A 13,805-nucleotide genomic window follows, 5' to 3' on the forward strand; every position below is an offset into this window, starting at 1 on the left:
CAGGACTATTTGCTTTTTCAAGGATAAATTTGAAAGAGGCACCAAATTCAGCTTTTATGTAGATCCAGCCTAACTTATTTTAGAGACTAAATTGTCACAAGTATGAGAACATTCATGTAGATGTTTACCATCTTTGCTAAATTTCCTAATTATGTTAATTATGGATGTGAATACCTAAAGTTAATACTGATATGGTACAAGTATTTTTGTGGAAATGTATCTGGTTAGTGTGATTATTTAAAAAATTATGAAATTGAGAATACTAAAAAAATTAAAATATTTACTCTTTGTAAAAAAAAAAAATCTTCCAATTCTTCATTCCTGGAACCTCTCAGCCTGCCTGGCCTAGGGAAGAGGTGCTACTTCACCATCTCATAGCAAAAGCCCCTGCAGGCTTGCAGGCTTGGGGGTTATGGGTAAGGGATGGAAGACCAGTTCTAACCCTAAAGCCATTAAGACAGGTCTAAGGTTGGAAGCTGAGAATTTACAGGAAAGGAAATCACTATGGAAGGATGTAAAAAGCTAGGGGAACTTCTCAAACAGTGCAAACAGGGCTGGGGTTGTGGCTCAGCCATAGAGTGCTCTCCTAGTGTTGAGAGCCACAGTTTAGTCAGAAAGATGCCTGGCATTTTTGCCAGAGGGAATGGTTGAAAGGTGACCCTGCTCCGGGATTAGGGCAGCTCCAGGATTAGGGCAGATCCTGCTGCCTCGGGGCGCCAGCTACTTTGGAGTTCCCATTGAGTTCTCTCAGGGTTCTAAGAGAATTGGTGCACGGAGCCTGTGGAGGCAGTGTCTTCCCGGGAAGTGTGTGTAGAGGGCCGGTGAGAGTTTGGGAATAAAGGTTGCTGCTGTTTGAACCTACAAGGCTGTGTGGCGGCTCGGTTATTTTGTGCCCAGCCAGACTGCGGCAGCCTAGCATGTGCAAGGCCCTAGGTTTCAATCCCAGCACCACATAAAAATAAGTAAATAAAATAAAGGTATTGTATCCAACTACAATTAAAATATTAAAAAAAAAAACAACAGTGCAAACAGCTAATGTGTGTGGAGACCCTCAGTGGTCCTGTCAGTGACCTGCCAAGCTAGCTTTGAAGGATGTGGGTGACTCTGAGATCCTGTACCCCATAGGTCAATGTCCATTTCCTGGGACTTCTATGTGGAAGGATCCAAAGGATGCTGCTGCCTTGTTACTTGCCAGGTTAAAGCCCAGGTGTATTCAAGTAAGGAAAACCAGGTCCCAGCAGACTGCTGTTGAAACATGCAGACTCCTCCCCACACACAGATGTACCCACTTGGAAAGTCCCCTTCATATCTGGTCAGGGATATGACCCAGGGAATCATCTCTAATGTCAATCACCCATCTTAACATCCAGTATTTGACCAGGTTGACAGGCTCATCCCACCAGGAGTGCTGCTCACCCCATGACCATATCCCAGATGTCCCATCCCAGAGATCCCCAATTCTTGACATCACATGCCACCCATCACCAGCGAATTCAGACTACTGCCATGCCTTCCTGCCCACCCCCGAGCCCTGGAGAGACGGAGGTGGCATCTGTTGTCTTGCCAAAGCCTCTGGACTTTATTCCAGATGCAGGCCTATGCCAGGGAACACAGAAGACACAAGTGTTGTTGCAATTCAGCTTGGCGGGATTGAGACACAGGACCCACTGTGCCTGCCAGGTCAGCTGTAGCTGTCAGGATCCGCATCTTCGGGCAGAAAGTAGCGCTGCAGGGTGGGCTGCAGGAGCAACGGGGGCAGGGCACGAGGGGGTGCGGGCCAGCCTGGGGGGAAGGGCTGCAGCTCCACTCTTGGCAGGGGCAGCTTTAGCACCCGGATGGAACCGTCCAGTGAACGGGCACAGTGGGTGCTGAGATGTGACATCACACGGCCTGGGGGCAGGCAGGCCAATGAGACCACCAGCCAAGGCTGGGATGAGGAAAGGGTGTGGGACCAGGGACCAGTCTCCACCCTTGAGCCCACTCACCCTTCATTCTCATCCCAGAGCTCCGAGCCTTGGCTTCCTGCAGTCTAAGTATGGGGTAGTGCCTGGGAGAAGGAATCAGGTCAGACAGCCCATGCTCAGCTGCCCATGCCGGCCAGGGGACCCCCTTGCTGCACTCACCCTTGATCCCTGGGTGGCGCCACCACAGTGTTAGGCACAGGAGGGCGCGGGGATGCAGAGCGGGGTGGCTGTTCAGTTTCCTTCTGGATCAAACTCTGCTGCTCTACTTGATGCTGCTCGCAGAAGTAGTTGAGTGCATCGATGTAGCCCAGGTCCGGCATCTGCCAGTGCCACCAGTCAGTCTTTTCCAGCGGCTGTGGCAGGCCATGTGGTGCAGTGGGCATGGAGGGCTCAGGCACCGAGCAGAAGCTCTTCAGCGTCTCTGAGAGCGACCGCCTGGTCTGCCCAGTGCAAAAGTGAGCCTGGGGCTCTGGGGCTCCAGCTTTAGATTCTGTGGGGGACACCACAGGCAAGGGAGGCTCCAGGACATGGAGGAGTGCCTGAGAGGCTTGCGGCCAGAAGATGCTCGAAGGAGCCCCTGAGACTGCTGAAGCCTGTGACTGGTCCTCCCTGGGAGGAAAGGAAGGCGGCCAGGTATCAGAGCCTTTGGGCAGCACCATTGACAACTGAGCTGTAGATGGCTGTAAAGTTTCCATCTGTAGAGGAAGTGGCCAGTCTAAGAAGCATCCTTGCTCCTTGGCTACAGAAATTCCCTTTTGCCTAATTCCCAGCCCCAGGGTCAGGGTGCCCCACCCCTGAGCAGGAAGCCAAAGCAGGCATCCCTGTAGCCCAGGGGACCCCAGGGCTGCCTCTGGAGAAGCACAGCTAGGCCATGTGCACCAGACCTTCAGCTGCTGGATTATACCCTCCAGCTTCTGGCAGCACTGTAAGCGCAGCTTGGCCTTGGAATTAAGTTTGGAGCCCTGGACCCAGGTCATCATCTCCTTGAACAGGAAGCCCTCTGGGTCCCGGAGGCCCAGACCATTCAGCAGCTTCTTGAGCTCTGGCCTAGGACAAATGCATGTGGCTTATTCCAGCCTCCCCAGCTGGTAGGGAGGATGGGTCAGGAGTGTCACTTACCGGTCGGAAGCTGGAGAGTAGAGGAAGTAGGACATGAGCTCTAGCACCACATCACGGGAATCCAGGGAGCAGGCCAGCAGCAGCTGCAGTGCCAGCATCACAAATTGCTTCTGAATGTGGTCCTGTGCACAGGTGGGGTCAATGGTTGGTGGGAGAAACACCGTGGGGGAGGAGGATGTCAAGGAACTCACCTGGAGGCTGGGGGGGTTGTCCAAGTTGAGCAAGTGCAAGAGGTTGCTCTGCAGCCGACTATGGAGGTCACTGCTCACATCAGGCAGCAGTCTCAGCAGTGCATTTAGGATATGCACACGGTCTTCCCAGGTGGCCTCTGCCAGCAGGTCCACCAACATGGAGGCCAGGCCCTCCACTGTGCCCATCTCAGGGTAGGCCTACAGAACGGTATGCTGAGACCCTGCTCCCTATTTCACATTCAGGCAGGCTCCTGCTTTCTCCCCACACCCCATCCCAGACACGTTTCCCAGCTTCCCAGCCCCCCCCCCCACACCTCCAGGGTGAAGATGGGGAACAGCTTTTTGAACCAGTTCTGGATGACGAAAGAGTGCAGGAACCTGGGCAGATGCCCATAGCGCTCTTCCCAGAGTGAATGCCCCTGGTGGTACTGGGAGCCAAAGTAGATTTTGGTCCTGGGGGCCTCGTGGAAGCTCTGGGACACGCCAATCAAGTCCATGGCACTCTAGGGGAAGTGACAGCAACTTCAGCCCCACTTCTCTGGGTTTTGGGCACTGAGCCCACCCCTCCTGTGGCAGCCTGGGATGCATACCCCAGCCTCTGCCTCCCAGTAATCTAACTGTTGGTCAGAATACATCCTGGGTGAACTCAGAGAAGCTGAGATCCAGTCCACTTTCAGTTCCTTCTCCTCCTCCTCCTCTTCTTCCTCTTCCTCCTCAGACTTCCCATGAAGCCACTGCATCAGCCTACTGTGCCACTTGGACCACCTGTGGCGCTGTAGCCATAGGTCATCCAGGCTTGCATCTGGCTATAGAGAAGAGGGCACAAGAGGGGGCATCTGGCAGACGGTGGGGACAGTGGAGCCCTCCCTGAGCCCCCCAGCTCTGCCTCTTGCCTTGAGTCTGTTCTCAGTATAGAAGGGGAGCGTGGTCAGAGGTTCAAGATGGCTGATCTTTGTGGACGGCCACATCTGCTGAAGCACCACGGAGTTGGGCACACAGCCAGGGAAACTAATGGGTCGTGGGCAGTACTAGAGGCAGAGCACAGTAGGGTGGCTGAGAACTTGAAGCTACCCCAACTGGGATACCACCCTGGGTCACACCCATGATCATGTAGGGTCCCAAGACATGGGCCCAGTTCTGCCTGCCAGGTCTCCATCAGACTGGACAGGCAGCCCATGCTCTTAACATCCAGGTGAGGGGAAAGTCTGGGGTGCCGAAGGAGGAGTGGTCCATGGACACTGACTGGAAGATGAGGGAAATCTGGGGGACAGAAGACCTTTGGAAAGCCCCAATCCCCACAGGTTCTTCTTGGCACTTGGTCTCAAACCCTGAAACAGGGAAGCCTGGGGCTAGGGGACAGGATAGAAAGGAAGTAACTAGAGAGAGCTCAGTGGAGAACTTGAGTCGATATGCCACAAAGCTGGAAGGACAAAATGGCATGCCTAGATAGGAGCCAGCCTGTGCTAAGCAAGGGGCTGGGCCTGCTGGGCACCCACTGTGAGCAAGTGTGGGATTTTATTTTATTTTTTTAAGAATTTAACCTTGGGGAGCTGGGGCTGTAGCTCAGTGGCAGAGCACTTGCCTTGCACATGAGGTACTGAGTTCGATCCTCAGCACCACATATAAGTAAGTAAAAAAGAAAAAAAAAGAATTTAACTTTGGGGTTGGATTTGTGGCTCAGTAGTAGAGCACTTGCCTGGCATGTGTGAGGCCCTGGGTTCAAATCTCAGCATTGCATATAAATAAATAGAATTAAGGCCCATTGACAAAAATACAAAACAAATTTTTGAAAAAAAAAAAAAAAGAATTTAACCTTTATTTTTCATTTGTTTTTTATGTGGTGCTGAGGATCGAACCCAGTGCCTCACCCATGCTAGGCAAGCGCTCTGCCACTGAGCCACAACCCCAGCCCAAGTATGGGATCTTGAAGGGCTAGCTCCCCTTGACTTTGCTCCCCTGAAAGGTGGGGACTCTGGTCTTGCAGGAAAGCCCACTGGCGACCCACCTACAGAGTGCTCCCACTGAGGAGGGGGGTGTGCAGGAGATTCAGTGGCAGGGGATCTCTGGCTCAGACTCAGGCCTCATAGGCAACAAGGTGCTCCTACCCACAGACACCACTGCACCATAACTCCAGGAAAGGGGGGGCAGGGCGGGGGACTCTGGAGCTGGCCTCTGAGCTACAGGTGGCCATGGCCCTTAGATCCAATTTGGACACAGAGGTTTGCAGCAAAGGGGAGATAGGGTACACAAGAAGAGTAACCCTGGAGGGGGGTGCCTCTCTGGGAACTCAGAAGGCCTCACCTTGTGGGACTGCACAGTGGCAGGAAAGAAGCCCTTGAGATTTGAGAGAGGATCCTTGGGCTGTTTCTGCAGCCAAAGTGGGACCTGGAGATGGGACAGAGACAAAGAGTTGAGCACAGCCCCTAGAGCCCCTCAAGTACTGCTCTTGAGTAGGTGGCATCCCAGCTGCTAAGTTTCCCTCACCTGTGCTGTGGGAGGGAGGACGGTGGGTCCAAGGCCATGGTCATCTCCTCTCTGAGCTGCTCCAACTGCATCTGCAGATCCAGACTGAGGCCCAAGTCACAGTTCAGGAAGAGCAGGCAGAAGCTGAGGCAGCCAAGGAGTCAGGGGGTTTCAGCCATGATGTCAGGAAGGGGGTGAGAGGGGAGGCAGGCCTCACCTTGGACACTTTGCTATGGACCTTCTGGTGGTGGGTGGAATAGGCAAGATCACTTGGGGGGATGGGCAAAACACTGGCCTGGGGCCCCCGGGGTCTGGGGATGGAGAAGGGCTTTGGGTACTGTCTGGGCCTCACTGCTGATGGTAGCCTGCCCAAAGCAGGAGGCAGTTCTGGACAGGGTACACATGTCTTGTCTTGGAGCTCTCTTTCTGTGGTGAGGGTCATGCCGCTCCCCTGCTGGGGCTCCCTTTTGAACTGCACGTCCTGAGACAGGTGGGAACAGTGGCAGTGTCAGGTCTGGGGTGAGAGGATTTGCCAGGGTCAGGGCAGAGGCTGGAGGATGGCCTCACACCCACCAGTAGTCCAGGGCCATAGATCAAACGTAGGTAATTGTCAAAGGCTTCCTGGCGCTGTTTCCAGGAGGGTGGGGGCCGGGCTGCTGGGATGACCTGTCCCAGCCTCAACTCCTGAAGGTCTTGGTCACGGGCCATTATGGCCTCCAAGTCCTGAGAGGTGGGGGTCAGAGGTCAGGTTTGCTTCCTTGGAAGCCATGAACTGCCCACATAACTACAGGTGTCCAAGCCAGCCGTAGGGACCAAGGGGCAATGGCCTGAGCCTGAGCAGGGACAGGGCTAGGCAGTGGGGTGGCAAGAAGGTCAGTATCCACCCCACCTCCTTCATCACTAGCTGCTGAGGTGTTGCTGTCTGGCGACGGGTGGAGAGCAAGGCTGGGCTGCAGAAAGGGAAAAGCACAGGTAAGATATAGTCCAGCAGGACAGGGCAGAAAGCAGGACAAGGACCAGCCAGGAGGGAATGGCAGGGCTGGGATGGGAGTGGCAGCCTCTGAGCAGTCCAGGAGTCCTGAGTCCTCATGCAGGGGCCACACAGTCAGGCCCTGACCCCAGGGGCTAAATGGGAGTCTCAAGGACAGCTGAGACCTGCCAGCAGACCTGAGACTGAATGCCCCATGCAGGTTGGTGAGCCTCTGCATCTGGATGGAGGTCAGTGACTCGTGGCTGGTCAGTGGCAATGGAGGGTCATCCACCACGTCAGGAGCCTTCTGGCACAGGTTCTGGGCAAGCAAGAGAAGCTTGGACCCCTGATCCTCAGGGCCTGTCCTCACGCAGCAGCCCCACTTTGCCCATCCTGACCTCACTGCATACCTTGACTAGGTAGGCTGTGGGCAGATAGAGCCTGTGGGAGACCAGGCAGAGCCGGGAACCCATTGCCAGCACCAGGTCTCCACTGTTGCTGGAGAAGGCCAGGGCCTGAGGGGAACCGTCCAGCTGCAGGAGCCTGCGGGGGTACCCAGAGGCCACTCCTGCTTCAGAGAGGGAAACTGAGGCAGTATCAGGGGCAAGGCCCTGTGTCATCCCACTCCCTAGCCATTGGGCTGTGGTGTGAAGCAGAGGTTTGGAGAGCCCAGTGGCTATACCCCAGGCCCCAATCCCCTCCCCAGGGCCCCAGCCCACCGCAGAAGGCGGTTGTCGGAGGTCCAGATGCGGATGGTGCAGTCCAGGCTGGAGCAGGCATACAGCTTGAGTGTGGGGCAGCAGCACAAGCCTGGAGACAAGGTTAGGTCAGGACCAGACTAACATGGAGGCCCAGGCTTTGCCTTTTTGTTCTGTCCCCTCACCAGTGATGTGGTCCATGGGATCATCCTGAGGCCGGTGGTCACAGCGACGACCCTCACCCAAGCCAAACTGCACCAGGCCATAGGTGGCACTATTTGGGTCCTCAAAGCCTACAGTGATGCGTTTACCCAGAGCACAAAGCACCACAACCGGGTGGCAGCAGGAGAAGGTGCGCAGCAGGCTCAGGCTCTCCTCTGCATAGGGGAAGACACGCCACATCTTCACGGTCAGATCTCCACCTGTGGGACAGCGGGAGCAAGGCTGAGCTGCCCGGAAAGGCAGGGGCTCCCGAGCCGGCTTCAGGAAGTGGAGGTACTAACCTGAAGAAACGATGCTGTTCCAGGTGGACGCAATGGCAGTAACAGGGCCTGGGCTGTGCGCCTCTGTATGGAACACAGTTTTCGAGGAGAGCCAATCAAGCACCGAGAGTGTGCCGTCTGTATGCCCAATCACTGGCAGGTACCTGCGGGTGGTGACGGAGCCTGTTGATATGAGCTCAGTCACCGCTCCCTCCGGTCTGGATCTCGCTGGCTCTGGCGCCCACCTGTTCTTGTTCTTCCAAGCCCAGGCCATGGCGCTGCGGCGCAGATCGCCCTCGTTCTGGCGCACGATCTCCCAGCAGGCTAACGCGCTACCGGGGTCTGTGAGGTGGCTGTACAAGTGCAAGCAACAGGGCTGTGGCGCCGGGGGCGGTGGCGGGCACACACGATGCAGCACGCTCATGGGGCAGCATGCTGCGTTGGCGCGCACCAGGTGTCCTGTGCGCGTCAGCAGCCACAGGGCCTCGCGCGGAAGACAGTAGGCCACCGCAACCGCGCAGTCCTCGGCCTCGAGCAGCAGTGCGCTCACTGTTCTTCCTGTTGCAGCTGACACCAGGTAGACGGAGCCATCCACACAAGCGCATACAAGGCGCACGGGCAGAGATGGGTTCACGGGCACTGGTAGCGCAGGCGCCACCTGGAGGTGGAGCACCGGCGCGGGCAGCTGCGCCAATGGCGAGTAGAGCTCGCTCAGGCGCCAAAGCTCCACGCTGCTCGCGCACAGTGAGAGCACCGGCCAGCCCCGGGCCGCAGGTGCCAGCAAGCGGCTCACGCGCGCGGACAGCACGTCCTGGCCCCAGGAGCACAGCGCCACCTCTCCCACCTGCGCCGCCGCCTGCAGGTCCCACGTTCGCAACGTTCCATCCTGAGAGGCGGAAGACACTCGGGTGGTGTTCGGGAGAATGACCATTGCTGTCACCGGGCCTGCGGGAGCGCGCAGATCTCAGGCACACCAGGGAATGAGGGAAGGGAGCTGTTGGCCCGGGATGCAGCCAACGCAGAGAATCTTGGTCAGACCCAGCAGAAATCTCCAATATCTCAGAGCTCAAAGGCAGAGGGCCGAGCTCCGGGTGCAGAGAGAATACACTTCAAGAGCATCTTGGGAGCAGCGCACCTGTGTGACCCACGAACACCATGCGGATCTGCCAGTTAACCTCCCACACCTTCACCGTACTGTCTTGGGAAGACGTCACCATGGCCTTTGCCTCCTCGAAGTAGGCCAGGTCAGAGATGGTGCTGGGGATTAGAGAGAACGGGGAGGCCCTGTGAACTCAGCACTGCCTAGTGTGTTGCAGCCTGCACCCCTGCCATGACCAGCTCTCTCTAGGGGACCACCTTGTCTTCCAGTCCCCAGCCCCCCTCACGTTTTGTGCAGATTTTGGCGCACATCTGTGAGATTCCAGGCTTGTAGATCGAAGGTGAGCACAGCTGAGCCGTAGGCTGCGAAGCAGTGTGTGTCTTGGTGGGTAGACCCTGGCCCCAGAGCCAGACGCTTGAGTGTGCCCGCCAGGCCTGGTGGTGGCTGAAGGGGTAAGCCACGCAGCACCAGGCGGCGACCACCTGAGCGGAACTTAAAGAGAGCCAGGCTGCCGCCCACCTCAGCCACAAGCAGCAGCCCCAGGTTGGGCACCGGCAGGCAGCAAGTGGGCTCACGGCCTAGCACCCTACCCACCTCGGGCTGGCTCAACCACAGCAGGCTGAGGTCTGGTCTTAGTATGGCCAGCCCTGTGGGGCCCCAGCCTACAAAGCGACCCACCGCTCCTAGAGGACCCAGCACAGCTACCAGACCAGTAAGTGCCACAGGGGCCAGCAGCGTCTCCTGAGCCCAGCCATCCTTTTTATGCAGGTGCAGGCAACCTGCCCCATCCAGCACCACGAAATGTCCTCCCACTGGGTCTTGTGCCACAGATCGCAGCCCAGCTGGCACCTCCAGGCGGCGCAGTGGCTCCAGCCCATGTGTCAAGCGAGCAACGCGCAGCTCAGCTCTCTTTTCCTGCGGGCCAGGATGAGCAGGATCTGCAGTTAGGGGTGGGGGCTGGGCTCTTCTGCAGAGGGAAACTCCAATGGAGCTGATGCAGAGGACCCCCAGGGGAAGGGCTGGACTGGGAAGAGACCAGTGGCAGATGCTGGGCCAAATCACACCTTTTCCACAACGTTGTGGAGGCCAGTACGAATGAGCAGCCACAGCTGGTGGGCGCGGGTACACAGGGGCATGTTTTGCCACCGCTGGGTGCTGGTGAAAAGCTGCAGGACCTGTGACTGCTCCAGGGAACACAGCTCTGTGGGCCAATGGAGGGAGTACTGTTACCTGTGGCCTTGGGCCCCAACCCTGGAGGTCATGGGCAGCAAGGTGCCCTTCTCCAAGTGCCCGGTTGAATCAGTTACTGCCCAGAGTTGTGTTCCCAGAACCAAGTCCAAATGAGTCCTGTTTCTGGCCGGGTGCCTAGGGGGTAAGGCCAGTCCCCCTCACCATTCTTTTCTGATAGCAGCCCAGGGTCTGGGGTGTCAAAGCCGTCTGCATCATACAGGTCTGAGTCTAGAAGCAAGTTATCGCCTTCTGATGATAAGGGCTTGCTTGTGTCCAACATGTTAGCCTCCATTTTCACAGCTGTGTGTCCAGATGACCAACAGCTCTGGGAAACTAACCGTTTCCTGGCGGGTGGGGCAGCATCGGTTGCTAGGATATGAATGACAGGCCCCGCCCACAATGCAGGCCCCGCCCACACGACGCACTGAGGTCCAGAGTCACAGAAACTTTTATTGGAAACAAATGAGCTGCAGCAAAGTGACACTCAGTGCACACGGCCCACCTGGTGAGGTGGGGGGAACAGGTAGGCACCAGGGGCCACTGGCTCAAGACAGGAGCCTGCTTGCTGGGTCTCAGGCCAGGAGTGTACAGACCCAGTATGAAATACAAAAATAAACTCTGTGGTCCAGCTGTCCCTGCTGTGGCAGTCTGCTTGGGCAGGGCAGTCACTCTTTCCAGCAGGCCCCGTGCTGTCTAGTCCAGTCACAGCATGGGCAGTAGGAGCCTTCGAGGATGAGTGCACATCCACAGGCTGGAGCCAAAGGGCTAGGCAGATTTGGCCTGGGCAGCGCCAGGACAGTGATAGTGCCAGGGTATGGCCAGCAGCTGGGGAGGCCTTGGGCCCCTCAGGTGGGTAGGTCCAGGCACTGGTTGAAGCTGGGTGAAGCTGGGGCCTCTGCTTCTCCTCATCACATACAGATCACTGGGACCCTGGGCAAAGGTTGACATACAATGAATTTGAGGAGCCACCACTCAGGAGACAAGGCAGAAGAGACCCTGACCTGGCCCAGGCACGAGAGGCTCCAAGGACTGGGACCACCACCACTGTCACATACCTGTCCTCCTCCATGGTGCTGGTCTCTTCAGCCCTGCCCTCACTGCCTCCGCCTCCACTCTCTTCCTCCACTTCTTCCTCCCCCAGTTCCATGTCCAGCTCATTGCCTGCTTCTGAGGGTGTGTAAGTGGAACCACTGGGTGGGAAGTGGGGAAACAATCTTAGGACCATCTGCCCCAGGCCTGCTGATGGCCCCAGGGAGGATGTCCAGGCAGCACAAAGTTGAGAACAGATGGGCAACCTGAGGAGATGGTGAGGCCCAATAGGAACTGGAGGAAGGGAGACAGGCAGCACCAACCTGATGGAACGGCAGCTGAAGAAGACAATTCGCTTGAGCCGCTTGTTGTAGAAGAAATAATTGAAAGACCAGAGGCTGCCATCCTCCCCAAAGGGGTCCGAGTCTAGGTCTGGGTTATAGCTGCAGAGTAGGCCAAGACATAGTATGAGACTCTCCGTGTCACATATACCTAGGGGTCTACCTGTGAAGATACAGGCCCACCTGTAGATGTCACATTCAGCTAGACAGATCTCCTCATCCACTGCGTCCCACAGCTGCGGCTTGAGGGCCTTGAAGTCTTCCCGCACAGCTGAGAACAGGCTGCAGTTGACTGCATTCACCACCTAGGGCAGGTCACACTGGGGCTGACAGGGGTCCAGGGCAGGGTCCAGGACCAAACAAGGCAGAGCCCAGGCTGATGTGGGGAAGGCAGTGGGAAAGGCAGTGGGAAAGGCTGTGGGGTGGGGGAGTGGGGCTCCCTCCGGGCTCCTTCCCAGTCCTCACCCAGCTCAGGCTGGGCTCCCGGCTGAATTCGTGGCTTCGGGCTGTGCTGAAGTCATAGTCTGGCCTGAAGGACTCATTGAGTGTGGCAATCAGATAGAAGAGGGTCTTGCGACTGCACTTATCACTGAGGGGACCCTCATCTTCACCACCTTGGCTTTTGCTCAGTCTGCACAGAGACAAACATCAGCCTAGACTGCCATCCCACAGACCCAAAGAGGCAGGTCCTATCTCAGCTCACCTGCTGGGGCTGAGGCCCGAAGTCTGGGGTGGGGATAGTGCCTCCAGCACATGGGGCTGACCTTCCTGGCAAAACTGCTTGAACATGTGTTTGTCATCTCCTGCCATCTTACACGAGTAGCTCTCAATCCTATGGGATGCAGGCAGGAACATGGAGCATTCTGTCGCTTCAAGTTTCAACTCAGGGGCCAGGGCAGTGACCTCTGAGATGCTGGCCCCCAGAGCTTCCAGCCTCACCTGCCAATGATGTGGGCATCTCCAGTCTCTACTGTCAGTTGTGAGTTGATGGCCTCAAAGCTCGAGTTCTCCAACAGCTTCATGTCCTTGGGGAAAAGACTCCTTGCTCCAGAAGGGCTAGTGCTGCCTAAGGATATGGGAAGCCAGGTCATGGGTATCTGATCGTATGGGGCTCTACCTTCAGTCCCCCTACTCCAGAGCTCTGTACAGAACTGGGTCTAGCCTTTGCCCAGGCTTTGCACAGGCCTTCTCTCTCCTCTGACCTGCTCCCAAACACTAAGCACTGGCTGAGAGATGAGATCCTGTCATACCAAAGCAGCAAGTCCAAGATCCAGCTCAGCCACACCTCCCTGTATAACACAGGCTTCTGGGGCCAGGCTGGGGGACCTACCCCATCCTGCTCATCCTGGAGCTAAACGAATACGGTATTCAAGGCTTCCCTTTCCCATCCAGAGGAAGAGTGCCCAACGAATACGAGGATTACTTTAGCCTGCGAAGGGGTATGACTCCTGTAGTAGTCCTCAGGCTGGGCTGGGCTCCCCTCCATCCTGAGGTTCTTCCCCTATTCTAGGGTCTGCTTTTTGGCAAGGAGAGGAAACCTATAGGCTCCACCATTCTGCTCTGCAAGTACGCGTGATCTCTTCCGATAACAAGGAGCAGAGCGAGTTGCTACTGCCTAACCAGCAAGCTGCATCGTTCTCCCGGTCGCAAGAGGGGGAACCCGCCAGGCCGCAGCAGAACTACAAGTCCCAGGAGGCAGCGCGTCGGGTGCGGGGCATCTGCCAAGCCGTGGCGGAACTACAAGTCCCAGAAGGCAGCGCGCCCGCGCCAGGCCCCCCGGGAGCTGTGGTTCCGGCGGCCCCGGACGGCACCGGGCACAGGACAGACACCCACCTGTATGGGCCTGGCAGATCGGGCCGGACCGGTCTGGTCGCTTTTCGTCGGTACCGGGGCGAAAGCAAGGAGGACTCCGCGCGGTGCGGCCTCCTCAGGGGCGGAAAGCGGCGCCGCGGCCTCCACTCGGGTCGCACTGTATCTGGGAGAAGCTCCGCGGCGACGTCCCGTTACTCCCGGCCCTGCCGGCCCATCCGGGTTGCCACCGCGACATAGCCTCGCCCCCCTGCACAGCGCCCGCTCTCGCGACCGACCTGCTGTCGACCGCCACAGATCGACCCAGCGAGCGAGCGAACCTGCGACCTCCGCCTCCGGACAACAACAAGCCTCCGCCAGGCCCAGCCCCACGCCTCTGAGTGGCCCGCTCCAGCTTCGGAGATCGGGAG

The 13,805-nt window shown here is 57.2% G+C and overlaps 2 protein-coding genes across 2 annotated transcripts; both read right to left on the reverse strand.

Moving 5' to 3' along the window:
- Positions 1-1,555: 1,555 nt before the first annotated feature.
- On the reverse strand, positions 1,556-10,519 carry Wdr97 (WD repeat domain 97). The gene is given in 26 exon segments (XM_021723423.3): positions 1,556-1,890; positions 1,986-2,047; positions 2,124-3,011; positions 3,084-3,205; positions 3,275-3,472; positions 3,589-3,777; positions 3,865-4,080; positions 4,168-4,302; positions 5,576-5,672; positions 5,777-5,855; positions 5,927-5,986; positions 5,989-6,027; positions 6,030-6,150; positions 6,153-6,218; positions 6,311-6,460; positions 6,627-6,687; positions 6,905-7,026; positions 7,118-7,250; positions 7,427-7,517; positions 7,591-7,827; positions 7,909-8,051; positions 8,133-8,832; positions 9,023-9,144; positions 9,273-9,901; positions 10,051-10,187; positions 10,379-10,519. Coding segments are annotated over 26 exon segments (5,136 nt in total). The 5' UTR covers positions 10,509-10,519; the 3' UTR covers positions 1,556-1,681.
- A 127-nt stretch (positions 10,520-10,646) lies between these two features.
- Maf1 (MAF1 negative regulator of RNA polymerase III) lies at positions 10,647-13,738 on the reverse strand. The gene is made up of 8 exons (XM_005316050.4): positions 13,420-13,738; positions 12,526-12,652; positions 12,290-12,418; positions 12,052-12,217; positions 11,770-11,891; positions 11,569-11,688; positions 11,272-11,406; positions 10,647-11,146 (listed from the first exon to the last, which is right to left on the reverse strand). Exons 2-8 carry the CDS (start codon positions 12,606-12,608, stop codon positions 11,125-11,127), a joined length of 777 nt encoding a protein of 258 aa, XP_005316107.1. The 5' UTR covers positions 12,609-12,652; positions 13,420-13,738; the 3' UTR covers positions 10,647-11,124.
- Positions 13,739-13,805: the final 67 nt, after the last annotated feature.

The sequence above is a fragment of the Ictidomys tridecemlineatus genome, chromosome 7, assembly GCF_052094955.1.
Source record: "Ictidomys tridecemlineatus isolate mIctTri1 chromosome 7, mIctTri1.hap1, whole genome shotgun sequence".
NCBI classification, from domain to species: domain Eukaryota; kingdom Metazoa; phylum Chordata; class Mammalia; order Rodentia; family Sciuridae; genus Ictidomys; species Ictidomys tridecemlineatus.